This window comes from Salmo trutta, chromosome 8 (assembly GCF_901001165.1).
Source record: "Salmo trutta chromosome 8, fSalTru1.1, whole genome shotgun sequence".
Taxonomy (NCBI): domain Eukaryota; kingdom Metazoa; phylum Chordata; class Actinopteri; order Salmoniformes; family Salmonidae; genus Salmo; species Salmo trutta.
In genome coordinates this window covers 17400478-17420492 of record NC_042964.1, presented here as the reverse complement: position 1 = coordinate 17420492, position 20015 = coordinate 17400478, and the positions used below count along the sequence as shown (strand labels likewise).

The 20015-nt window shown below is 41.3% G+C and overlaps 2 protein-coding genes across 3 annotated transcripts; both read right to left on the bottom strand.

Moving 5' to 3' along the window:
- Positions 1-4859: 4859 nt before the first annotated feature.
- On the bottom strand, positions 4860-7311 carry LOC115198319 (uncharacterized). 2 transcript variants are annotated; one of them, XM_029760210.1, is made up of 6 exons: positions 7252-7311; positions 6730-7092; positions 6241-6591; positions 5913-6044; positions 5670-5704; positions 4860-5324 (listed from the first exon to the last, which is right to left on the bottom strand). In XM_029760210.1, exons 1-6 carry the CDS (start codon positions 7307-7309, stop codon positions 5187-5189), a joined length of 1077 nt encoding a protein of 358 aa, XP_029616070.1. In that variant the 5' UTR covers positions 7310-7311; the 3' UTR covers positions 4860-5186. The 2 variants fall into 2 exon arrangements, with proteins under 2 accessions (XP_029616070.1, XP_029616069.1); XM_029760209.1 differs by having other exon boundaries at positions 6730-7279.
- An 8105-nt stretch (positions 7312-15416) lies between these two features.
- Positions 15417-18056, bottom strand: LOC115198329 (immunoglobulin alpha-2 heavy chain-like). Its single transcript, XM_029760221.1, has 6 exons — positions 17966-18056; positions 17033-17401; positions 16537-16881; positions 16107-16223; positions 15909-15958; positions 15417-15748 (listed from the first exon to the last, which is right to left on the bottom strand). Exons 1-6 carry the CDS (start codon positions 17982-17984, stop codon positions 15617-15619), a joined length of 1032 nt encoding a protein of 343 aa, XP_029616081.1. The 5' UTR covers positions 17985-18056; the 3' UTR covers positions 15417-15616.
- Positions 18057-20015: the final 1959 nt, after the last annotated feature.

Here is a 20015-nt window from a genome sequence, read left to right as displayed (position 1 = left end):
TATACAGAGTGTCCTAGAGTGTATATAATATTACTTTTTTGAAAACTCTCAAAACTTAACTTACATAAATTGCAATGAAATTCAGTGGTCAGTTAGCTAGAAGTGTGTCTTTATTTTCCAGGCCATTTAAATGTTGAACTCGAGGTGATTTAATCGTCAAACCGCTAGAGAGTGTCCGAAGTTAGGAGATGTCCAATGTTAGGGGAAAATTAGCTACAATAATGTAGCACAGTGTGTACAATCAATAGCAAGTAGTTTATCTGTTACACTGGGCCCTTGTGGTAAAACATTTATTGACTGGAAGAGTTCCAGTGTTGCATAAGAAAGAAATTAATTTGTTCAAAACGGTTTAACTATTGTCTTTCTCTACCTTTGAGTCAACTACTGACCACATTGTATGCACTGCATTGCTAGCTAACTGTAGGTTATGCTTTCAGTACTATATTAATTCTCTGATCCTTTCATTGGTTGGACAACATGTCATTTCATGATGCAAGAGCTCTGATAGGTTGGTGGGTGTCCTCCGGAACTTGTCATAATTACTGTGTAAGTCTATGGAAGGGGGTGAGAACCATGAGCCTCCAATGTACCCAGAAGAGGAGAGAAGCTAGGTGTCCTCCGGCTACACCATAGTGCTGCCCTACAGAGTGCTGCTGAGACTACTGTAGAACTTCATTGCAAAACAGTGTGTTTTAATCAATTATTTGGTGACATGACAATATATTTAATATAATTTTATCTGAAAAGGATAACTTTTTTAATGTTTCACAATTACAGTTATTTTTTATTCACTGAATAGGATGGTCCTCCCCTTCCTCCTCCAAAGAGCCTCAACTGGTATACACATGATGGGGATCTATCTACAGAGGACAACAAAAAAACTCTGTCTGGCCATCTCTCAGTTATTTGCAGCAGGTAGAGTCAGCTGTAATAGTGCAAACTTACTATTGAAACGGAGGATCATGCCTATGTATTTAAGATGGAAATATATGTTTTCCGACACTTTATTTTGCAACTATTTTCAGTATAGTACCTGAACATGCATGGACTAGATTGAGATTGAGGTCTTCGATTAATCAGAGCATTTGGAATGCTTCATCACTAAGACCTTGGCAACTACAACAACTGGTTCAAAGTGACAATAGGACAGTCTGAGTCAGTCCAGCCAGGATACTCTGTGACTCTGAATTGGACAATACACACTGAGACCTGTGCAGGAGAACACAGTGTCTATTGGTTCAGACATGGCTCAGGAGAATCCCGTCCAGGATAGCCAATACTATATTATATACAATGATACCAAAAATTGGACATTTGAAAGGTTTACTTATTTCAGGTGAGGACACTGAAGCAGATATGAGGATCCTTGTCATCCTCTCCATCATAAGAACTGATATTCTCCTCTGCTGTCTGACCATCATCTACATCATCTACACCACCAGGAAATAGATTAATTCAATGATTCATTTTCACAATCCTTCAGCTGTTACAAACACAAATTTGGTTTACTGTCTGTTCAAATGTTTCAGTGATCGTCAGCTTAGTTGACAATGTCAAGGTAAAATGCCCACATGTTGATGATGCAGATTCATTTGTAGTACTTTTTTGATATTTCTGTTTAGACTTTCAATAAATAAATGTATCTTTATTGAAAATACAATTTTTTATTCAATATTGACAAAATTACACAGTAGATACAGTATGATATATTAACATATTGAAACAAGACTGATGGGAAGTATTTCACGGTTATTGCTTTCTGGGAGCATACACAACTTCTCCACCCTGCACTCTCCCCCATCCACGCTCTGATTTGTTTATTGAGAAGCTCAGTGCAGCATAATTTTCTGTGTCCATGGTCAGATTCTAAAGTAAAGAAAGAGAGATACGTACTTCATCCACAATTACTAAATTGCCCCAGCAACCTATTTGAAGCATGAGATTTTATTGAGAACGTGAAGTAGCATAACAGCAAGAAAAAAATATGAGGCCAAATTACTCACTTGGACTGTGGGTGAAGTGTCCATTGTACCCCTAATTTAAAACACAAAACATATATTTTTTTTGTGTATTATTATTTGGCATTCATACATGATATTATATACATTGATTACATTAATACATGGCATTCATATATCATATATTTTGTATAAAGTATAACAAAGTCAAACTTAATCACACTACTTACTTTTTTGCCGAGCTCTCCTCCACAAGAGAATGTGTGTTGCTATCAGGATAATAACGATAACAACCAAAATAAATGTTATGTAGTTTAGCAATCCGGCTTGATTCTCTTGACGAGAAAAATACATTTAAATGGAGAATTTTTCAGGTTGCTGACTAGAAACCCCGGACATGAAATGTATAATAACTGTACCTACATTTGGTGCCCTGTGTGAGGAGGACATACTTTTCAGAATTTGTAAAAATAAAACATGAATTGTAATCAGCTCTTACAAGGTCTAACCCTCAATGTCCAGCCTGGTCGGTTTACTTGAGTTTATTCATTGGCTAAAAAGAACCACACAACATTTTGACATTCAGAAATTAAAACTGGAAACATAGTTCATTACAAAACTTTCTGTTTCTTTACTTATCTTGAATAATGAGATATGCACCATCTCCAAAATATTATTCATTATACCAGAATATTCCACAACGATATGATTCAACATCAGTATGGGCAACATTCCAAAGAGTCAAATTAAAACTCAAATCATCCATTGCAGCTCATAACAAGACATCTTTGCGAAATCTCCCTGGAATTGCACATTTCATAGTAGGCTGTTACATGGGTACAAGTCCATGTCCCGGTGTGTGTTTCAGCCATATCCAGGATAACACTGAGTCTACAGTGGAGAAGCACTACAGAGTCACAGATCCCTCTAGGGGCACCGATTCTGTCCGCACAGACTGAGATACAATGGGATGCATGGTACCATCTAGAACACACAGGACAGAGGACATAGTTGAAGATTGAAATATTTGCCCATGGTGTAAATCATTCAGAGGTAAAGGGCTCATGTTTGGCTAATTGATGTAAATGTGTCAAGTCACATCCCAATTTGCATAAGAGTTACAGTAAAGCCATGTCAATAAGTTGAGTCAAGGTAGAGGACAACATCAGTTAACTTACAGTAAATAGCTACTGAAACAGAGGAGAAATGGACTAGGCAGTCTAGATATTCACACACTGTACTTACTGTACAAGTGAGATGCAGAATCACCATACAGATGAATAGTGGGGTCATCTTGCAGTCCGTCCTGAGTGGTTACTCTCGCCTGCCCTGAACCAAATGGACTGGTGCAGTACTGTGATCAGTAGGCTTCTTGCCTTACAGTTACAGAGAAATTAGCCTTTTTTTCTCTGATTGGTGGGGGATACATTAAATCACACCCTTCCTGGTAGCAGTGGTGTGTATTCATGGATACCAAGGAAGGCCGTACAGACACAGAGGGGCACTGTTTCGCTCGCTCGGATGCTTTCTCCTGTGAGGTACATTCAGCCTCTTGCGAATTGAAGGAAAATGATGAAACACCAAGAGACGAAAGATACATTTTAATAGTCCATATTTTGGGGAAGCCTGGCTGAAGCCAGTTTGGATTTGTCGTCACTTTTATCAAATCCCATTGAGAGTATACGTCATTGATTGTTGCGTCTTGATGTGTTGTTGTCCTCCGGTTGCTAGCTAGCCAGCTAGCTAAAATGGTCCCTTTCCGAAATTAGCCATGGATGGAGATAGGGATTTGGACTTGTGGTTTTACTTAAATCTCCGTACTGGCCAATAATTATAACGGCGATTCTAATCCTACCATTAATTCATACATTGTTATGCCCCTGGCCTGAGAGGATGGAAGTTCAATATGTAGCTAGATGTAGAAGGCTAATGTTAACAAGCTAACGTTGCCCATGAATGAAAGTTAGGCTAACGAGCAAGCATTTAGCCAGGTAGCATAAGACAATAACAAATTCAAGGGTGTACTGTATGACAGAGTGATAGACCGTTTCATCAACATGAAAGAGAGGAGGATGGCATTGGCGTTTCTTTACAAGGTCAGTCAACTTGTTTTTGTACTTGCACGAACGCGCACTCACACACACACAAACGCACACAGAAATCAGAACCACGGACAGCCACATCATATTTAATGTAGCTTATGTTGATTGGACACAATAGTCTTTGGTATCTTTTAGTTGCCACAGTATTAGACTAAGCAGAGGTGATTTGATCATGTTGAAATGCTGAAGTTGAAATGGTGCCGGAATAGTGAAAGCAGCTCCTGTTTTCTGTGCGACTTGCGGTAACTCTCTGTGGTTCTAAATCAGTAGCTGTTTAGTGGTCCGTAAATGTCAGAAACATTAACTTGCTTGAGCATACTGTAGGTCATGTCTGTTACTGAACATTCAATATTCTTTGTGGAATTCAGGCTATAGATCAAACAACGCAATTATCACAACACATAGGTTGTAATATGGCTTGGCTTCTCAGGTGATTGTACCCACACACCACTACTGCCTGGTAGGTGTATAAACCAACACTGCACTTCTTACAAAGACAGCGTTTATTGTAAATCATCTACATGTATATCTGTGTCCGATATGTGGAGTCAGAGAGATACTCATGGTCTCTCCTGAAAAATGTATTTGTATCTCAGCAACTCTAAACTTGGTTAAATAACGGTTAAATAAAAAAGCACCTCTTCTGTTATAAGAAATAGATGTGTGTTTGTGTTCCTCCATTTTTAATGGTGTGATGGAGCCTGACACATATTCAGCTAAACTGCTATTACTTTAATTATATTGTATATTTGTAATTGTGGTGGCAGAGATGTTCTGTAGACAGAGAATAGAGATGTTCGGAGTGTATAAATATATGGTTTATTATGTTAAAAACACACAGCAATAATTGGGATTCTCTACACACTGCAAAAATTGGGATTCATACAGCAAAAATTGGGATTCTCTATCAGATGATTTCTTTCAATAAAAAGCTGTAAAAAGTGATGGCTATTTATTGATCATTACAGAATCATTATATACATCTAATATGAAGGCAATGTTAAAATAACAGTTTCTTTGTTACATTGAAAATTCCATACTATTTTCAGTTACTAAAAGCAGTTCAATTATGCTACAAATAGTAAAATGGTTCTTCTTGTAGTCTTTGTGACAGTGGTGATATATTTCACTGCTGCTGAAGGTATCTGACATCAGAGTACACTGCATCCTCTCTGCTGGTCTTCTCTCTCACTCTTCTAGAGGAGGAGTTCTTCTTGGGGGTGAAACTCACAGCTGCGTAGTTCAACACCTCACTGTCTTGATTCTGAGGGGGGAGGAGCCATGAGGAAAACCATTATGATGACAGCATGATCTACTATATAATGTTTCTATTCTCCTGTGGAAGAAAACACTCTACAAAAGACATGACTGTTCAGACTGTACACCCACTACAATGACCTGACAGTCAGTGGAACAGAGACAGAAGTTCCATGGAAAAATGAACAGCGATCACAAAGATAGATTACATCTAGTACAGTGACGTATTACTTCCAAGAAAACTTAACATAAAAAGTACAAATAAGCTGACTTCTAGCTGTAAAGAAAGTTAAATGGTTGTTTCTTGTAAAAACTGAAAGCATCCTATATCTATAAATGTTAACATATTTACCTGATTGCCCTGGGACGTTGGGACATCAGTCCTCCCTTCAAAGAGATTGAAATAGAGGACGGCCAGCTATTATTTTTTATGACAATCCATCTCTTTTTAACCTCATGTAGTTAATTACCAATGCTTATATTTTGGACATTTAATTGATCTTTACAGAATGTACATTGCATAGAGATGCATGTAACATTAGATACATCAGCTATAACATTAGATACATTGGATACATTAGATATAACGTAATACCTCTGCTATCTCTGTTCAGAGTCTTGCACAGCGCCCAGACAAGTAGAAGGGTCACTATCCCCAGAACGATGTTGGAGACGACCAAGGCCAGAACAGTAGGACTCAGATCAAATGGAGAATCATGCTCTGGAACTGTGGAAAGGGTATCAGAGAATTCATATTGTATTCATGAGCGCTTAGGACGATCATCAAACAGTAAAGTATGGCATCAAAAGCTGATGGTGATATTGTATAGCTTGTTGACACAAATGAATGGGATCATTTGGAGGTAGGCTGCTTGCATGAATATACTGTATTGTTGGGGATATTTACAGATTAAATGATTTACCTTGAATGTTCAGCTTAGTCCCATTCCCAAACAGTATCTCCCCACATGAGGCCACAGCACAGTAGTAAGTTCCAGCATCAGAGTGGCTGAGGTTCCTCTTGGGGAGGTTGTAGACACAACTCTGTGTAGGAGACCCAGCCTCAGTGCTCTTCTCACACTGATCACTCCTGTTTCCATGGGAGTAAATGATTCCTGGATGGGATTCTCCTGAGCCACGTCTGAACCAATAGACACTGTGTTCTCCTACACAGGTCTCAGTGTGTATTGTACAGTTCAGAGACACAGAGTCTCCTGGCTGGACGGACTCAGACACAGGCTGCTGGAGCACAGTCATGTTTCTGGACCCTGAACCTGACAAGAACTTCAATAAACCCATTGAATCTCTGGAGTATTACTGTAGAAAGTGTTCAAACTCAACCTCTCATCTGATTAAGATAATATCTCATATTTACACTGCATATATGTACATTTAGGTTTACAAAAACATACCTTTTACTATGAGAATGGCTCCTTCTCCAAACTCCACCTTGTTGCCATAAGAGCTTCCACAGTAATATGTGGCTGAATCAGAGAGCTGCATGTCTGAGATCCTTAGGTGATTCTTTTCTTGGCCGTTTTCCACTGAGAATCGAGGGTTATCCTTAAACTCATGGTAAAATGTTGCGTTCCTGTCAATCTTAAAGACGGTTGAGAAGAGTTGAAGCTTATCTCCCAAGGGTTGCTTGTACCAGGAGAAATGCATGTCCATGTGGCCTTCATAGAAGCAGTGCACAGTCACTGCGTCTCCAACGTTGGCTGATATGAAACCACTGTCCTGAAGTATGGATGAGGATTCATTACCAGCTACTACATCTATTAAGAAACATGAACAACATAGTATATTTTCTGTTACATACCCCAAATACAACTTAGAATATTCAAAGTGTCTGTAAAGTATTACATGTGATATCTCATGCATCAAAATCAAGGGCGGACATCTCATAAGCAGAGAAATATAAAAGTTGGACTTACCCATCTCTACAAGAAGTGGAAATATCAGACACAGTGTGATCCTCTTTGACGGTGTCATCCTCCTCACAACCTGTCTTGAGTGGAAAAAGTCCACCTATGTAGAAAACACTTCAACAATGGAGTTGCAGGTGATTGGTCGAACTGGTCACATCATTTTTGTTGACGCCTTATTCCGTTACGACAATCTTCTTCACATTGTACAGAGTCACAGAGTCTCCTGGCTGCACTGAATCAGACAGAAATATTTTATTATAGGTATATTCTTATCCTTATTTAATTAGGACAAATGTAGGTATAATCATTCAAGTTTGGCATTCCTTATTCTTTACCACTACAGCTACTGTTGTCTATGTCAAGAGACTGATAGTTGTGACCTTTTTGGGAACATGCATGCAATGACACTGTCATCCACTAGGGCTTCTATCACGACAGTCACTTCCCCTCACAAAAAAAATATCAATTGAAAAAATATCTAAAATTCAGGACTTACACTCAATTGGATTGGATGGATAGAATCCCTTCCCATGATTTTGTTATTGAGGAGGCAGATTCCTCTAGGCCTATATAATACTTCACAGTTAAAACAGTGTTGTGTTTGACTAAGAACTGCAGCTCCAGGTGAAATTACCTAATAAATAGCTTATTATGTTTTTTCACAGATTTCAGTCGACTATGTATAGATAAGATGCCTCATCAAAAGAGTTGGTTTAATGTTGTTAAATGGTCAACTTGAAGAGCAACTAGTATAGCCTACAGTATGAGAGAGCTAAGAGTTCTGAGACATCCGGCTGAAAACCACAGAGAGAGAGAGAGAGAGAGAGAGAGAGAGAGAGAGAGAGAGAGAGAGAGAGAGAGAGAGAGAGAGAGAGAGAGAGAGAGAGAGAGAGAGAGAGAGAGAGAGAGAGAGAGAGAGAGAGAGAGAGAGAGAGAGAGAAGAGAGAGAGAGAGAGAGAGAGAGAGAGAGAGAGAGAGAGAGAGAGAGAGAGAGAGAGAGAGAGAGAGAGAGAGAGAGAGAGAGAGAGAGAGAGAGAGAGAGAGAGAGAGAGAGAGAGTAGAGGGTCCTGTGTACAAAGCCAACAGGCTCTAACAAAGTGTAGATACATCCTCATCTTGTGTTCATCACAAACCGCAGAGTAATTGTAAATAGGCTGCTGTTTGTTTGAGGGCATGTTAGTGGCATGAGAACGGCTTAACACTACAAATTAAAGCTGTAATACGTAACTTTTTAGCAAACTGACCAAATTCACATAGAAATGTGAGTTATATATCTGTCATTCTCATTGACAGCAAAATTAAGAAGCGGTAGATCTGTTATAAGTGCGCTATACCAATGCTTCCTGCTCTTAAATCAACAATGTGTGATTTTTTGTGTGAACCGACCAAATTCACATAGAAATGTGGGTTATATTTAATTCTCACTGAAAGCAAGTCTAAGAAGTGGTATATCTGTTCTATGGTCTCCATTTCTAAACTTCCCGTTCTTAAGTTGAGTTTTTGCGTCTTTTACTTTGGTTTTGTACACCAGCTTTAAACAGCTGAAAATACAATATTTTTGGTTATTCAAAATATATTTCTCAGGGGTTTAGATGGTACAATGATTCTCTACACTATGCATTGCTTGTTTTATCACCTAAACTGAAACTAGGTGAACTATTAGAATTTTAGCAACCAGGAAATGGCGTAGCGATTTCTGCATATTGCACCTTTAAAGATCCTGAGTTTGGCCTAAATAAATACATTCAACTTCCTTTGTCTTGACTGTTAAATGCTTTATTCATCTTATCACAAGCAAGTCCATTTAAAATGAGTTTGGCAGAGAAGCAATACACTTAATTCAAGTAGCTACAGTAATTATATGTTACAGTAATACAGATAATAATGTTAATAAAGGGAGAGTTGTGTCACGTCCTGACCAGCAGATGGAGCTATTGTTTTAGTGTTGGGGTCAGGACATGGCAGTTTTTGTGTATGTGAATGTTTGATTGTTGATTTGGGACTTCCAATTGAAGGCAGGTGTGTTGAGTTGCCTTTGATTGGAAGTCCTATATAGGTGTGTGTGTTTTTCTTTGGGATTGTGGGTGGTTGTTTTTTGCACTGCGTTTATAGCCTGCAGAACTGTCACTGGTGGCACCCTTTTGTGTTGTTAAGTGGATGCTTTACTCCTTATTTTTAATTAAAGATGAGTATTCACATACCTGCTGCACCTTGGTTCATTTCAGAAGACAGCCGTTACAGAACCACCCACCAAACCAGGACCAAGCAGCAGAAGAGGAGGAAGCCACAGGAGAGAAGGAGGAATGGACATGGGAGGACGTCCTGGATGGCAAGGGAGCCTACACCTGGGAAGAGATCCTGGCCGGAAGGGATCGCCTCCCATGGGAACAGGTGGAGGCACTCAGGAGAGTGGAGGCAGCTGGACAGAGGAACCAACGGGAACGTTTTGCTGGAACACGGTTGGGTAGGAAACCCGAGAGGCAGCCCCAAGATTCTTTTGGAGGGTGGCACACAGGTAGTTTGGCCAGGCCAGGGAAGAGCTGTAAGCCAGCTACCCGTGACTACAGGGAGGTGCGTATGAGGTGGAGGGCGCCATGTTACACTGTGGTACGCACCATCTCGCCTATACGGACGCACAGCCCAGTTCGCCCAGTACCAGCGCCCCGCAGGTGCCAGGGCAAGGGGAGCATCGAGCCAGAAGGGGTGATGCCAACCCTGCACTCAAGACCGCCAGTGCGCCCTTTCGGTCCGGTGTTTCCCGCTAGACGCACTAGCATGGAGGTGCGTGTCTCCAGGCTGGCACATCCAATACCAGCCCCACGCATCAGGAATCTAGTGCGTCAGCCCAGCCTCGCCAGTCAACAGTCACCAGAGCTGCCCGCCAGTCAACAGTCACCAGAGCTGCCCGCCAGTCAACAGTCACCAGAGCTGCCCGCCAGTCAACAGTCACCAGAGCTGCCCGCCAGTCAACAGTCACCAGAGCTGCCCGCCAGTCAACAGTCACCAGAGTTGCCCGCCAGTCAACAGTCACCAGACTGCCCTGAACTGCCAGAGTGGCCAGACTGCCCTGAACTGCCAGAGTGGCCAGACTGCCCTGAACTGCCAGAGTGGCCAGACTGCCCTGTTCTGCCAGAGTGGCCAGACTGCCCTGTTCTGCCAGAGTGGCCAGACTGCCCTGTTCTGCCAGAGTGGCCAGACTGCCCTGTTCTGCCAGAGTGGCCAGACTGCCCTGTTCTGCCAGAGTGGCCAGACTGCCCTGTTCTGCCAGAGTGGCCAGACTGCCCTGTTCTGCCAGAGTGGCCAGACTGCCCGGTTCTGCCAGAGTGGCCAGACTGCCCGGTTCTGCCAGAGTGGCCAGACTGCCCGGTTCTGCCAAAGGTGCCCGCCTGCTCGGATCTGCCAGAGGTGCCCGCCTGCTCGGATCTGCCAGGGTGCCCTGCCTGCCCTCCGGCCCAGCCCGAGTGGCCCTCCTGCCCTCCGGCCCAGCCCGAGTGGCCCTCCTGCCCTCCGGCCCAGCCCGAGTGGCCCTCCTGCCCTCCGGCCCAGCACGAGTGGTCCGTCTGCCAGGGTCAGCCCAAGTGGCCCATCTGCCCGGCGCAGCTAGCAGCGCCACCGAAGTGGGCTACGCCGAAGGTGGAGCAAGGTCCACGCCCTGCACCTGAGCCACCTCCAGGATAGGTGGGTTGGGGAGGGAGGGTGTAGCACAGTGCCGTCGGTGACGGCAGCCACCCTCCCTTCCCTCCCTTATTGTTTTAGGGTTATTGTTTATGGGTTTTGTGTTGGGTTTTTTTGTTGGTAGGTGCATTCCGGGGTCTGCACCTTGACGGGGGGTACTGTCACGTCCTGACCAGCAGATGGAGCTATTGTTTTAGTGTTGGGGACAAGACGTGGCAGTTTTTGTGTATGTGAATGTTTGATTGTTGATTTGGGACTTCCAATTGAAGGCAGGTGTGTTGAGTTGCCTTTGATTGGAAGTCCTATATAGGTGTGTGTGTTTTTCTTTGGGGTTGTGGGTGGTTGTTTTTTGCACTGCGTTTATAGCCTGCAGAACTGTCACTGGTGTCACCCTTTTGTGTTAAGTGGATGCTTTACTCCTAATTTTTAATTAAAGATGAGTATTCACATACCTGCTGCGCCTTGGTTCATTTCAGAAGACAGCCGTTACAAGTTGATAAAAAGAGAATTCATTGGACTGTTTCATTCATCCAGTTCTACTGTCTGATTCCAGCGTACACCACTGTCTCCATGTGACCTCTCTATCGTCTAGACCTGTTCTTCTTGTTGCTCAGATTCAGAGCTACGTAATGGAGATGGTCTGCATCTTGGGCCTGTGAGAAACAATTATAAAGGGGAGGAGGAAATAATACCATATATTATTATTCAATATAAACATTTTCATACATATTTTTATGGTCATACAAAATGTGAGGAATTGTACTTACCTCTGCATCCGGAGAAGAGACTGCTGGACATGCTGTCAGAGAGACGGATCCTGAAAAGCAACACCCCAAAGATAAAGATGCAACTCCTTCTTCCACTGCAGATACATCTGTAGATGGTGATATTAAAGAAGAGCAACTTCTAAAAGGGAGTCACATACCTCTGCACTGCAGACACTTTCTCTGATTCATCTTGTACATGATGCAAGCAAGGACAATGATCAGGATTAACGAGAAAGCCAATCCTACACCCAGGCATTACACCAAGAGAAGAGGGTCTGCCCTATGGCCTGTGGACATTCAAACATTGATAGAGGACGCTCAGAATAGCAAGTAAATGTATGTTCTACACAGTAGATTTGTAAAATATATACAAAGAAGCAAGCCACATCACCTAACTTGAATGTCCAGCTTGGTCCCATTCCCAAACAGTATCTCCCCACGAGGCCACAGCACAGTAGCAAATCCCAGCATCCGAGAGTCGAAGGTTCCTAGTGGGGATATTCTGTAAATGATTCCTGGACGGGTTTCTCCTGAGCCATGCCTGAACCAATAGGCACGGTGTTCTCCTGCACAGGTCTCAGTGTGTATTGTACAGTTCAAAGTCACGGAGTTTCCTGGCTGGACTGACTCAGACAAATGCTGCTGTACTGCTGTTGGACTCTAAATCTGAATTGAGTGAAAATTAAGATTATGGTGTGTAAATGGTATTGTCCTGCTAGATGTATCTATTGACAATTTCTAATGTATATTTAGAATTTCATGGCTACAAAATGAAAATCTAAAATAAAGAACTAAGTTAGGTTACCTTTGACAATCAAAACAGCTCCTTCTTCAAATGTGACTTTGTCCACTTCAATAGCAGCACAGTAGTATGCAGCTGAGTCCCTTAACTGTGTCTTCGAGATGGTCAGGTTAAAGCTGTCAACTCCTCTTTTCACACTCAGATGTTTAGTCCCAGTTAAGTCCTTGGTAAAGTTAGATATCTTACCCATTTGTTTGAGAATTAGAAATATCGTAAACAGTGACACCATCTTTGAATATAAAATATTGACTGGAAAATGTCTACCCAAGTGTCCAACAATGGGCTAGTGGGTGATTGGTTGAACTGGACCCAATCTTTGTTGACTTCTCATTCAGAAGACCATGGTCTTGTGGTCTATTGCAACCTACAGAGTCACACAGTCTACTGGCTGGACTCACTGAGACACCGGGTGCTGTAAAATGCAAGTAATTGTCTTGAAGGTTTTACTTGTTTGGTGGTTTGTTGTTTTCTCACCTCTCTGGACAGCCCTGGGTCAAAATAGTAGGCTTTGTTTTCTCACCTGCGTCAAAATAGTAGGCTGTTTGTTTTCTCACCTCTCTGTTTTCTCAAACTTACTTTAGTTACACTTGATTTATCTTGCCTCCATTGCAGGAAACAAGCAAAACCACATGTACCTAAAGTATTTAAAAGAAAACTATTATTATTATCAACAGTTACAGTACTCCAGATGACCCATAGGAGGGCTGTAATACGTTGAACATGTCTTGTCTAGTGGTTAAAAGCATTGGGCCAGTAACCAAAAGGTTGCAGGTTTGAATCCCTGAGCCGACTAAGGGAAAAACCTGTGGATGTGCCCTAGAGCAAGGCACTTAACCCCACTTGCTCCGGTAAGTTTCTCTGCATAAGAGCCTCTTCTAAATGACTAACATGTAAATGAATAAGAGTGAACAGGGGTAGAGCAGTGAGAGTGTATATGTTATTATTTATTTCACCTTTATTGAACCAGGTAGGCTAGTTGAGAACAAGTTCTCATTTACACCCGCGACCTGGCCAAGATAAAGCACAGCAGTTCGACACAAACAACAACACAGAGTTACACATGGAATAACCAAACATACAGTCAATAATATAATATAAAAATCTATATACAGTGTGTGCAAATGAGGTAGGATAAGGGAGGTAAGGCAATAAATAGGCCATAGTGGCGAAATAATTACAATATAGCAGGTGATAAACACGTACAGAATAAAACAATTAAATTGTATGTCAGTCTCATTCCCTATCATTCACAGAAACATGCATTAACTTTAGTGTAACACCTGTGAGTGCATCACTGATTGGACACCCCAGCCTAATGTAACTAATACACATGACACACTTTATCCACTCTGTATCACTCTCTGGTTGGTGTTGTTCTCATAGGAGGCAATCTATCAGAAGGAGGATCCTCCTCTATTGGTCTCCTTACTGAGAACCCTGCAGTAGTCCTAGAACACTTGTCTGATTGAGAACGTGCTAGATCTCCCATGACATCATATTAAAATGACCCCTCACCCTGAGCCCATAGATGTAGAATAGATGGTTCTGTATTATGACATGAGATGCTTAACTTGGAGAGTTCAATAGAGTTTATAACCAGTTCTTTGTGGTTTGTAACCGAGTTCAGATCATTTATATCCGAGTAAGTTTACAAAGAACTGGTTTGCTGTGACTGCAAGCTGTCAGTAGGAACATAAACAACAGTAACAAATGTGAAAACAACTGACTGACACCAGATAGACATCCTGCTGAAAACCACAGAGATACAGAGAGCAGGTAGGAGGGTCCTGTGTGTACAAGGCCAGCAGGCCTGACCAAAGAATAGATATAGCCTCGTACTTAGAGCAGACCGCAAGTACCTGTGAACTTGTTAGCTGTGTGTGGGGGGATGTGAGTGTCATGCTATCAACACATCTAAAACTAGTTCAAGACATTCCTGACTTTTTTTTAAAAAAGGTTAAAAAATGACACGCTCTAGTACACGAGTCATTGTCTTCATCATACAGATCACTCTACTACCTGTTTCATTTTGAGTGATTGTTGCTCCTTGTTACTAAGCTACACTTTATTATAACTATGTTGAGGTTAGTAGTAATGACCCAGTGATGATGACTGTCTGGCCTGTTTGGTAGCTGCTATTTAAATACGCTGGAAATGATTTCTAACATGTTATAGATGTGTAATAACTATATTACCTTGTTATAGATTCTTCATAGATACACATTGTCTTTTTTGGCATTTGTTTGACTGCTATTTCAGCTAGACACATGAACTTTCACAGAAAGGCACGTTGTCAATGATACTTCATCAAATTTGTGGACATTTTGAACACTTCTACAAGTTGCTGCCAGCTCTACTGTTGAGGCAGTTCTGGGGACTTCCATGTTCACTGCTGCACCCTGTTGAAAGACAAATGGATTGCAGTCCTGCAAAGTGCAATTATACATATTCACATTTTGTCAATAGTTTGTGAATACTTCTGTTACAAAATGAATATCGTCAAATTTGAAATCAGTCTCTCAACCATATCAATTCTGTTCAAAATATATTTAGCTAAGAAGTACATTTTTAGTTCAGCCTTTTCTTATGGAGAGAGAGAGTTGAGCTCTTAGTGACATTGATGTTTGTGGTTTTGATGGTGTGTGAAAAGTGAGTGTGGTGAGGACTGATGGTCATTGCTGGGGGTTAGAGTTGAGTTTACGTGAGTGGAAAATCTATTCAGGGTAGTCAGAACACCACAGAGAGCTGTGATACAGGATACAGCTAAAAGAAGACAGTTTGAGAGGCTAAAACACCAGCAATAGATATATATTTACAGTTATTTTGCAACCAACCATATGTTTTACATTGAGCATACGCTTGATATGGTTGTTGCACACTGAATCTGTGGGTGAAAGTGTTTACAAATTTAAGGAAAGAGAAAAATATGGATGAAAATTAAACAATACCTTTATATGAAAGCAGTTTAATGTTTAATTTGATCAAAATTGAACAACAGAATCAATGTAAAAAGAAGCTGTAAGTAATTGTAAAGTAATTGTAACTTACAATGTAAAAGCCATAGTCAAACATATAGTGTAGAAAACACAGAATCAATGCAAGTTATTAAAGAGGAAAAGTTGACATTTCAGTCCATGTTTTGGCGTCTCACACCAGAGTACATAGTGTCTGTCTCCATGGCGCTCCTCTGTCTCCAGGCCTTTGGTTTCTTGTGGACGACGTTCAGAGCGGCGTAATGGAGAGTAACAGGTTCTTGATCCTAAGAGGAATAACAAAAATGAAAATCCAAATATTTGGTATTATACTAAATATTGCGGTATAGTGAAACAATCCTCTAATAAAATGCATATTTTCATATTTTGATTGAAGGAAAAACACATTGATTCAGCAACAGCTAAACAAGTGTTAGGTCAGGTTACCTGGTTATCATGACTGGAGACTGCAGGAGCACTTGGCTGAGGGTGCGTTCCTTTTAATCAAACACAAATAATTAATACAATCATTATCATAATACAATGAAGAGCGTTTATGACCAATTTTGACAAAAACATTTCAACTAATGTAACTGTACCAACAATTGATAAGCATACTGTATCTTGCACAATAATATTGCTTACCTATGCACTTGCTCATCTTGTACAAAACACAAGTAAGGACAATAATGAGGAGGACACACAGACCCAACGCTACACCAAGGCAACACATGAACAGAAGATGGTCCTCCTTACAACCATCTGTGAAATATCAAATAGGGATCGAGACACTGAGACACTGAGGAATAAAGCTATGACAATGTTAGAGACACCAACAAGACTCGGCCTGATCTGAGAGTCAAACTTTCTTCTCTCATATACAAAGATATCTGAATGATGTAGAAAAACAATGATATCTTAATGATATAGAAAAACTAAGATATCTGACTGATATAGAAATACAAAGATATCTGAATGATATAGAAAAACAAAAGTATCTGAATGATATCTTGCCTGCAATCTAAAGAACTTTGATTATGTAGATTATTATAAAACAGAATGTCAGAAGTATCACATATGTCCAGCTGGGTCCCTTTGCCAAACAGTATCTCCCCACATGAGGCCACAGCACAGTAAGTCCCAGCATCAGAGAGGCTGAGGTTCCTCTTGGGGAAGTTGTAGACACAGCTCTGTGTAGGAGACCCAGCCTCAGGGCTCTTCTCACACTGATCACTCCTGGCTCCATGGGTGTAAATGATTCCTGGACGGGATTCTCCTGAGCCATGTCTGAACCAATAGACACTGTGTTCTCCTACACAGGTCTCAGTGTGTATTGTACAGTTCAGAGTTACAGAGTCTCCTGGCTGGACGGACTCAGACACAGGCTGCTGGAGCACAGACATGCTGTTGGACTCTGAACCTGAAGAGAGTGAGTAACTAAAGTAAAACTAAGTGGGTGAAAAACATGAAAAGCCATGTATTCATCACTAGCATTTGATGAAGCAGTTGTACAAACATACCAACATAAAGGGCCATACATTTTTAAATTGAATAAGCAAATGTTTAGTTACCTTTGACAATTAAAACAGTTCCCTCTCCAAATGTTTGCTCATAGATGGCTGTAGTGGAACAATAGTATGTAGCTGAGTCCCCTGGCTCTGTCTTGGATATGGTCAAGTTACAGCTGTAGTCTCCTCTCCTCACACCCAAACGCTTAGTCTCAGTAAAGTCCTTATTAAAGTTGTTGGAATAATAACTATCTTGGCCAACATAAAGAGATGATGCCATGAGGAGGGGTTTCTGTCCAAATATCTGCTTGAACCAATGGAACCTGGTCACTGACACATTAGGACGAAAGCAAGTGAGAGTCACAGTTCCTCCCAGCTCAGTAACCATCACAGGGGTTGGTTGGATTACGTTTGTTTTGGTAAAAGCACAAACTGTCAAAGCAAACAAACAAAATGGATCAAAGACAAAGACATGGATAAACCATTTCTAGCATTACAGACAGAACATCCACCCCACTTATCATATTCAAACTACATACTACAAATTATTTTAAAAGGAACTAAATTAAAATGTCTTACACTTACACAAGTTGATGTAAAACAAAAATACTTCTCTATTCATCATTGTAACATTAGTTCCTTCTGCACTGTATAGTGTGTGGGTCTGACAGTGGGACACTTTATTTGCACCCTATATATGATGGCACTTTACATGTACCCATCATACAGTAGGAGGGAACACTGAAATGAGAGATGTTAATGGCTGACTGCAATCTTAGAAGTGTGTCCTCTGGCTTACCATAGTTTGAGTTTCTCAGGAATTACTTTTTAAGAAGACAACATAAAGAAGTTCAATTACTGGATCAAGCCAATCAAATTATTTATCTTTTGATGTTTGTAAAGGAAACAGTGAATGATCTTTGGTGCTGCTAATACTACCGACCCAACCCAGCCCAGCCCAAAGGTTAAGGTAATCCATAATGTAAATTTACCCACCACTGCATAAAAGCTGCATTCCTGGCTCTTGATTTTCATCATAAGCCTCCACAAATAAATACTAATATTAGTTGTAACCGCAATTGCGTTGAATAATATATGTTTTTGTTGGTGTCACACCCTGATTGGTTTCACCTGTCTTTGTGCTTGTCCCCACCCCCCTCCAGGTGTTGCCCATCTTCCTCTGTTTGTCTGTTGCCAGTTTGTCTAGTCAGATCTTACCAGTGTTCTTTCCCGTCTTCCTGTTTTCGCAAGTTTCTGTTTCCTAGTTTCCCCGGTACTGACCATTCTGCCTGCCCTGACCCCAAGCCTGTCTGCCATTTTGTACCTGCCCGACTCTGACTCGATTACAAACCTCTCCCTGCCCTGACCCCGATCCTGCCTGCCGTTCTGTACCTTTCTGACTCTGCCCTGGATTACGGACCTCTGCCTGCCCTTGACCTGTCTTTTGCCTGCCCCCAGCTTGGGTCAATACACATCTGTGATTCTGGCTGTCTGCATCTGGGTCTTATACTGAGTTCTGATAGTTGGCTTAATTTGTTAACAATACTTTTTTTTCATGAAGGAAAAGATGACAAGTATTGAGACACCCAATCTTTATCTGCACTTTGTCCTCTTGTTGAATGCTTTAGGCCTCTTAAACTTTTTCAGTTCGAGACCCAAATGAGAAATTGACCGTCCTCCTGGGACCCAAGTCAACCTCCAACGACCCAAAATAAGACAGTGTGATTATACAGATGTATTCTCATAACTCATGACCCATAGTTTAAGAAACCCTGCACAGTTTAGGGTTTGGAAAATGCTTTTAGCTTGTGGTTTGTATTCTTGGCATTGTACATCTAACTGAGCGGCAGGGGTCTGGTGTTTACCGTCCAGATGAAGAGAGGTATGTAAAGAGCCCCCCCACCCCCGCCCTCACCCAGGCATTTACTCTTACACACAAATATTTTCCCCATACCATCTGTCGGCAGGTGGACTGAAAATCTGGCGAGACATTGAGAAAGCATAAGGGACATTTCATCCCCCAGTGTTAGTCTATGAGAGACCCAGTGATGTTCACCTCAGCAGGTCTCACTCTACACTGAGCTGCTACTTCCTGTCACTCACACCACAGGAAGTGATGCGTACCCTCACTGGCCCCTCCTCTACTTCAGACCACATTCATAGTCTCCTTATAAGGTGCTTCTCGGAATAGGGGGCTGTGATTAGTGCAAAGCCAAGACAGGAAATACTAGTCATGACAAAGGCAATTTTGGTTTAACTCTTTATTTGTCTTCATAAGTGATCAGTATAAAGCAATTGTCTACTCCTGGGTACTTTGACCCTCAGGGTCACCCTGTAAAAAAATAACCAAAACTGACACACACAACAGAGATCTAAGTTAAGAGAGGCCAAAAGATGCAACTGCTCCTCTGCCACCATTAAACAGTTGTGTTTTGACTTCTACATCCTCCTCTCTAACCACACCCTGTACCACTGAGCTGTGTGACCTAACTTGTTGGAGAGGGCTACAGTAGCACTGTGGTACAACTCCAACACTACAGAGATATTTACTGATTTACATTTCAATACATTTAATTTAACAAAAAAATATACAATATAGCAAGATTTCAACTTTTATTCAAAGATATGGCAAATCAATGTACTCAAAGATATGACCAACTAATTTTCCTCCTCTTCCATCCTCTTCCACTTTATCATCTTGTAGCAGCATACACTACATGGGGGTCCAGCTCCTTCTCTCTTCTCCTCTCCATCTTCCTCTTCTCGGAGGTGAAATTCAGAGCTGCATAATTCAATGCATCTGGGTCTTGGTTCTGTAGATTTGCAAACACCATGACATAACTAACATATGTTATTTCCACGATTTCTGAACTGCTTATATTTCAGTATTTAATCATACAGTATTTAATCATACAGTATTTACCTGATCATTTTGTGGTTGTCTTTCAGAATCAGGTCCTGAATATGATATGGTCGCCAGGTGCACAGTGTTTCCTCCGACACATTGGTGCGGCTGGCTTCCGGGTTAAGTGGGAATTGTGTCAAG